The 8,127-nt window shown below is 36.4% G+C and overlaps 2 protein-coding genes across 2 annotated transcripts; both read left to right on the forward strand.

Moving 5' to 3' along the window:
• The first annotated feature begins 3,958 nt into the window (after positions 1-3,958).
• LOC110776964 ((S)-8-oxocitronellyl enol synthase CYC2-like) lies at positions 3,959-5,094 on the forward strand. The gene has a single exon (XM_021981533.2). The coding sequence runs from the start codon at positions 3,982-3,984 to the stop codon at positions 5,092-5,094; it is 1,113 nt and encodes a 370-aa protein (XP_021837225.2). The 5' UTR covers positions 3,959-3,981.
• A 1,510-nt stretch (positions 5,095-6,604) lies between these two features.
• LOC110776962 ((S)-8-oxocitronellyl enol synthase CYC2) lies at positions 6,605-7,744 on the forward strand. The gene has a single exon (XM_056838811.1). It carries the CDS (start codon positions 6,620-6,622, stop codon positions 7,742-7,744), a length of 1,125 nt encoding a protein of 374 aa, XP_056694789.1. The 5' UTR covers positions 6,605-6,619.
• Positions 7,745-8,127: the final 383 nt, after the last annotated feature.

Genomic DNA, 8,127 nt, shown 5'->3' on the forward strand with positions numbered 1-8,127 from the left:
GACCACAAGAAAGAGAGAAATATTAATAGAATGGAAGTGGGGACCAAAAAATGTCAAAAAAGGAAAGCTTATCTCTTTTTAAAATACAGCCGTTTAAGAAAAGTGTATCTCTTTTTAAAATACAGACAAAAGTAGAAATGTTATTTGAATATAATAAAATATAGATAAAGTAAGATAAATGTGTAAAAATGTAGGTGGGTGTAAGAAAAAATGAAAAAAGTACGAGAAAGTGAGTGGAAATTTGTAAATATTGCGAGGTAAGAAGGGTAAGGTACTAAATTTTCATGTCCAAAAATAGAATAAAATAAAGTGTAAAGAACATTATGAACGGACTAAAACGAAAAGTGTAAAAATCATTTTTGAAACGGAGGTAGTATTGCACAATGAAGGTAAACCATAATAATTAAGAGCTTACCAGTAATGAAACAATGGAGGAGACGAGAGTAATGGAGAAGGATCCGAAAGCAGAATCAGCAAAGATGGCGGCGATGAATGGAGAGAAACTGATTAATCCACTAAAGATATTATTAATCTGGGCAGCATGGATGTTCTTGACGTTAAAAACACTGATAAAGAACACTATTAAGTTGGAATACCATGCTCCTGATACTATACTCATTCCAAAACTTGTTCCTACAAAACCATATAAAATGATTAATCAAACATTATAAACGACAAGTTAAATGAATAACAATGATATATCAGTGGTTATAACTGAGGGTCTATATGATCGATAGATAAATGAGAAGTTAAATACGGAGTACAAAGCTACGGGAGTATTATGTGAATTGAGCCAAAATTGTGAGTGACAATTAAATTGGTGTAAGCTAAGCAAAGTAGGCATAATTATATTCTTGAAATTTCTTACATGCACTTGAAAACAAGGTATAATCATTCACATATAAGAGCTCATATGTTGTGGATGTCAACTAGCTTAGTTGGTAAAGTTTTGAAATGATGGTACTCAAGACCTGAGATGAGATCTTGTTTACATCATTTGTCGTCTTGCCCTTTATGACTCTCTCTACACCCCAAAAAAGAAAATAGAGCTCATATACTAATGTACAAAGTACTCCGTATATGAGTAGAAATATACAAAGGGGTGCATATATCCATGTTCTTTTCACGTAATCATATGTTCTTTTAATTATATACTAGTGTTTTTAAGGTGCACCATGCTCACTGTACACCATGGTTCACTTTCTAAATTGCGTGATTTTATCCACTTGCGGTGTGGGTAAGATAGGATGATCGGATCATCATCCATTAAATATTGGTCATAACTGATTAATACGGAGTAATTAGGATGCCGAAAAACGAAAACTAGTTAGAGAAGCAGAAGAGAAAAACAAACCGAGGATAAGCATGGAACTGAGCCACCCTCCTTTGCCAGTGTTGATGTCTGCGTTTGCCTCCATATTTTTATTTTTCAATACAAGTGTGATCGAATAATTAATATTAGATCATGAGTATTAAAAGTACTGGGTAATAGAAAATGTTGGCTACATATATAATTAGATCATGTTTGCTTACCTAATGATTTGCATGTATTATTTGTTCAGAAATAATATCATGCTTACCTACTGTTTACTGTTCACGACTGATTACCTAGTCTAAATCATGACTACTTACCTAATGATCATGAGTATTCACAGTATTGTTAGTAGAGAATGTTGGCGAATTGAGAGACTTATGGGTTACCTGGCTTTGTGTCCGAGCATAATGAAATCGATGAGGAATTTGAAAATGGTATGAATTATGAAGATGATGATATGTAGTTGATTTATGATTATCTGAAAATGGTATGAATTATGAAGATGATGATATGTAGTTGATTTATGATTATCATTTTGGGAAAGTAATTAATAAGAAGGAAATTAAATAAATGAGTAATGATACATGCAGCCCTTAAAACTATGAATAAGCCATTAAATTACGGAAGAGATACTCGCATATTAGAGCAACTCCAATGGTGATCTACACGTTGGTGTGGCTAAGTTTGCCACATCAAATTTCTAGCTACAATTATTTAAGCTACAAATTTTCACATTGGTGGGCTACAATACTTTATACCTCCCTATAATATTTAATTTAAACAATTAATTTATTTGAGCTACCTTTTTTTATATAATTTAAACAATAAATAATTTGTTTGATTATAGGGAGCTAAGGGGTAGTTTGGTTGACCAAGGAAAGTAAAATTTCCTAGGAAGAAGTTTTTCGGAAGCTGATACATATACCCCCTGGGTATGGAATAGTGTCATACCCTGAGCTCTCATTGGTTGTTTTCACATAAGCAATCACACGTGAGATTTAAATTTAAATCTAAAATAACAACCCCACATGGAATTTATAAATCTAAACCAATCATAGCACATGGTATGACACTGTTCCATACCCAAGGGGTATATGTAGCCTTTTGAAAGTTTTTCCCATGTATTAGCATTTCCTAGGAAGTAGATAATATTGTTTGGTTAAACATGAGAAATAAATTCTCATGGGAAGTTTCACTTACCTAGGGGAACCTAAGGTGATGTTTGGTTGCAAGTAAATAGAGGGGGAAGTGTGAGTTCCCAGTAATTGCATATATATCAAGTTGTTTGGTTGGCATAAAATGAGTATCATGGAGGAATTGGAACTTCCTTGGGAAGTTGTAAAACTTCCCATGGAACATGGGAAGTGACTTACTTGGTAAGTCACATTTCCTATGCCATTTCCCATAAATTACAAATGTCCAAGTTCAACCAAACATCATCAAGCTACTTCCTAGGAAGTTAACTAAGGAATTAACTTCCCATAAAATTAAACTTCCCATGAAAAGTTACTACCCAAGTCAACCAAACATTACAGTAAGTAAGCAACTTACTCCATTTTGTAGGAAGTGGAACTACCTAGGAAGTGTGATTTCTCATGTTTTTGTCAAACAAACAACTCTATAATCTTTCACTTCCTAGAAAGTCATAATTCTCATTGTTTTTCATGTCAACCAAACATCACCTAAAATGTATTGTAGTGCGCCAACCTATGTGAAACTTTGTTTCTTAAAACAATTATACCTAGAAATTTGATGTGTAGCTATCTACACCACCTTGTAGCTCATCGTTGAAATTGCTCTTATACACTTCTTCATTCTGGATACGTCTAGTTTGCGTGTTAACGTATGGTTTTGTTGAAATGGATATTTCAATCAATAATTCAGTATGATGCTTGAATTCATCCTGATTTTTTTGGATGATAGCTAGAAATGGTAAATACCGAAGTTTGAAACTCTCTTTATGAGTTGTGATTTTGAAAAAAATAGTTTGCTTAATTAATAAAATTTTGGAAATAATAGATCTCTTATTTATCAATTAACCTCGAGAAAATGAAGTAGTACTTGTTTGTCCAAACACGTAAATGAATCGAAGTAATGAGCAAGAACCTGTTTCATTCACCTTGTTTTCGTGTACTTTTATACCACACAATAAGGTGAAAATTATTTTTGTCCTTATTTTCCCTCCAAAAGAAACTTGTATATTTTTTATTCTTTTTTTTGTGAAAAAAACATGAGCAAAAGAAGTTTATGTTTCGGCGTTATGCCTATTACAATTCGAAAGGACTAAATTTAAACAATAACTAGGAGGAATAGCCAAATATCTAGCTATATTCGCATCAAAAGAAGCATTTCTTCCCTTCCTTGCAAGAGCATCTGCCAACTTGTTCCTGTTCAATGTGGAGCAACCTAACTTCGTGGAAAGATTGGTACAACTCCCTACATTCATTTAAAAGAAACTTGTATATAACGGGTCTATCTTGAATTATTTTATCCTTATTTTCCCAACAAAAAAAACTTGTATGCATCGGGTCTATCGTGATCCACATTTATAACGATACATCAACTATCATTTTTTCCTATATATACTAAGTTAATTTGAGACCTAAACTTAATTTGTTATTAAAATACAAGTAAAATATACCAACAAACTCTCTCAATAACCAATCATGGCTACCATTCAAAACAATGCATCAGTAGCACTAATAATAGGAGTCACTGGCATGGCGGGCCTCAGCATAGCCCAAGCTCTTAAAAGTCCAACAGCACAAGGTGGCCCATGGTTAGTCTATGGTGCAGCTCGACGGCCCAAGCCCACTTGGTTTCCATCCTCAACCGTTGACCACTTTATAACCTTTGATGCCGTCAACTTTGAGGACACAAATGCCACTCTCTCTCCGCTCTCCTCCGAGATCACCCATGTTTTTTGGGCCGCCATCAAAGTGGGCCGTGACGAGGAAGAAACTATCAGCACTAACTCTACAATGTTATCCAATGTGCTTAACGTTCTCACGGCCAATACTCGGCCCATTAAGCTCCGTCACATCACCCTCCAAACAGGCACTTCACATTATTTGGGCTATCCGGGTATGGCCCAACATGAACCTCCATTTCACGAGGAAATGGGCCGGTTACCTTACCCGAAATTTTACTACACGCTTGAGGACGTGGTGAAATCATACGAATCAGAATTGACGTACACAATTCATCGTCCCTCGATCATCATAGGAGCATCATGTAGGAGTGTGTACAACTTCCTGCTCACGTTAGCAGTTTACGCTGAAATTTGCAAACACGAAAATATGCCGTTTCGGTATCCAGGGACCAAGTACACGTGGGATCATTTCTGTGAAATGAGTGATGCACGTGTGCTAGCAGAGCAACACGTGTGGGGAGCTGTTAATGAGAAGGCGACAAACGAGGCGTTTAATTGTACAAACGGCGACGTATTTACTTGGAAGAAAATGTGGGGGGTTTTATGTGAGGAGTTTGGGGTTGAATTTGAGCCGTTGGATGAAGATGATGAGTTGTTTGATCTTGTGGAGGAGATGAAAGATAAAGGAAAAGTGTGGGACCAGATTGTGGAAGAGAAGGGTTTGGTTGAGACAAAGTTGGAGGAGATTACTTGCTTTCTTCCACTTCAATATATGTCGAGGCTCAATTTTCAGTTTGTGAGTAGCATGAATAAGAGTAAGGAGTTTGGGTTTTATGGGCACGTTGATAGTTTTAAAAGCCTTAGGTTTTGGATTGGAAAACTCAGGGAGATGAATATAATACCGTGATTAACTCTATTGTGTATGCGTGCGAATTTTGGGCCATTTTAAACAATAGACAAGAATATAACATAATAACTTTGGACCGTTTGTAATATCAACATACACTTGTCTCTTGTATTATCGTAACCGAGTCGTTGGCTATTTTTAAGTTTGTGTTTGGAATCCATTTATGTACTTTATATGCTTTTTAGAATATGTATATTTAGCCCCACCCTAGTATATAAATATCGGCTTGTTTTCCAAATTTATTGAACCTCACTCTAGTTGTATATATAAAATAGTGAACCATATACAATTTTTTTACGTTCTTTTTATTTGACAACCACATGCAATATTAGAAACTCTAACAATATCAAATGAGGATTGTAAAATAAAATTGTGTAAAATTATGCATGAGAGCTTTAATTTTTCGAGTATTTTGTCTTCCGATCCTTTTCAATTTCAATTTAACAATAGAAGGACAACAACTCCAAAACATTTATGTATATTGTTTTTCTCCAAGTAAGTATCGTGCATTAGCATACAATTTGAAAGTTCTTTTATCCCGTGACTTGTTTGCACATCTTGTTCTCTTGGAAATTTATTATTAGGGATCTTTAATAAAAGTTGATAAAACAATTTTTCATACCCCTTGAACGTACTCAAGGAGAGAGATATATGTGGATCATTCAACTATTTTATGGTGTTACATCAACCCGCAATTTAGAAGGTGGACCATGGTGCACAGAGAGCATGATGCACCTTAAGAACACTAGTATATAATTAAAAGAACATCTGGTTACGTGAAAAGAACATGGATATATATTTTTTATAATGTTAATAAATAGTGAAATAATATGTTATTTTTTATACAAAAAAGTGAAACATTATATCGCATGTTCTTTTGTAGTAGTGTCATGTTAATTTGTTTATGCACATGTGTTCTTTTGGTCCACATGGTGCACCATGCTCACTGTGCACCATGGTCTATAGTCCACGGATTGCACATGTTAGCCATTTGTCAACATTGTGATATTGCTCTAGAAAGGCTTTTGAACCAGATTCTCAAATTAAGGGCTCATTTCTCTGATATCCTTATTAAAAAAATTACCAAATCATTTACACCAAATCATGCGTAGCGGATCCAAACGTGATGTTTCGTTATCTTCATCTTATTCTTATTATTTATTAGATTAGATCATATCAGATCAAACCGAAAAATGAAAAATAACAAACACTTGGAAAACATTCATACCAAAAATTAGCAAATTAGACCAAATCAGGTAAAGAGAACAAGATTTTTGGTCGGTTATACTTTTCCATCGATATTATTCCCCCTAATGAAAGACTATTATATATCCTTATTTTCCCTTCTAAAGAAAATTCTATGCAATGTGAGTCTATCTTTGTCGAAATTTCTAAATTTGATCAGCATCTTAAGATGACAAATCAATGCACTATTTTTTTTTCTATTTAAACCAAAGTTGCTAACAATTTAGAACTCATCTTCATTTATCTTTGAAATACAAGTAGGGGATACACATATTCTCTCATGGCTACTATGCAACACGCATCAGTTGCACTGGTAGTGGGAGTTACTGGCATGGCGGGCCTCAGCATTGCCCAAGCACTTAAAAGTCCAACAGCCGAGGGTGGCCCATGGCTAGTTTACGGTGCAGCTCGACGGCCCAAGCCCACTTGGTTCCCATCCTCAACGGTTGACCACTTCTTAACCTTTGACGCCGTCAACTCTGATGACACAAACGCCACTCTCTCTCCTCTCTCAACCAAGATCACCCATGTTTTCTGGGTCGCCATCCAAGTGGGCCTTGACGAGAAAGACAATATAAATACTAACTCTGTCATGTTATCCAATGTGCTTAAAGTTCTCACCGCTCATAGGCCCATTAAGCTCCGCCACATCACCCTCCAGACGGGCACTTCCCAATATGTGGGCCCATGTCATTTTACGGGCCCTTCGGATGCGGCCCAACACGAACCTCCGTTTCACGAGGAAATGGGACGGCTACCTTACCCAAACTTTTATCACGCGCTTGAGGACGTGGTGAAATCGTACAGCTCATACTTTTCGTATACGATCCATCGCCCGTCAATCATCATAGGCGCGTCGTGTAGGAGCGTGTACAACGCGCTGCTGACATTAGCAGTTTACGCTGAAATTTGTAAGCATGAAAACACCCCGTTTCGGTATCCTGGGACTAAGTACACGTGGAAGAATTTCAGTGACATGAGCGACACACGTGTGTTGGCGGAGCAACACGTGTGGGGGGCTGTTAATGAGAAGGCAAGAAACGAGGCGTTTAATTGTACAAATGGCGACGTTTTTACTTGGAAGAGAATGTGGGGGGTTTTGAGTGAGGAATTTGGCGTTGAATTCGAGCTGTTGGATGAAGAGGGTGAGTTGTTTGATCTTGTGGAGGAAATGAAAGATAAAGGGCAAATGTGGGACAAGATTGTGGAAGAGAAGGGTTTGGTTAAGACAAAGTTGGAGGAGATTACTTGCTTTGCTGCAATTCAATATGTGATGAGGTTTGATTTTCAGCTTGTGAGCAGTATGAATATAAGTAAAGAGTTTGGGTTTTTTGGTTATGTTGATAGTTTTAAAAGTGTTAGGTTTTGGATTGGAAAACTCCGGGAAATGAATATAATACCGTGAACAAGTTCTACCGGTCTATCCTTGATATAGGGAGATCGTAGATTGTTGTGCACCTTTCCTTTATAATAATAATAATAATAATAATTGTTGATTCTGAGTTTTGATGATGACAACGCAAACTTCCTAATTGTTGTTTAAGTGTGTTTTTGTAATGCTAAGTTAGGGAGTGCCTGAGTAGGACAAACTAAGCATGTGGAATAAACACCAAGCAATGCAGGGAATTCCTAAAGAATCGATCAAGTCTGCAAATGAAGGTTGTTCCCAAAGAAGGTTGTTCCCAATGAAGGTTGTTCCCAAGACGGTTGTTCCCAAGACGGCTGTTCCCAAGACAGCTGTTCCCGAGATGGCTGTTCCCAAGACAGTTGTTCCCAAAGACGGCTGTT

The sequence above is a fragment of the Spinacia oleracea genome, chromosome 3 (assembly GCF_020520425.1).
Source record: "Spinacia oleracea cultivar Varoflay chromosome 3, BTI_SOV_V1, whole genome shotgun sequence".
NCBI classification, from domain to species: Eukaryota; Viridiplantae; Streptophyta; class Magnoliopsida; order Caryophyllales; family Amaranthaceae; genus Spinacia; species Spinacia oleracea.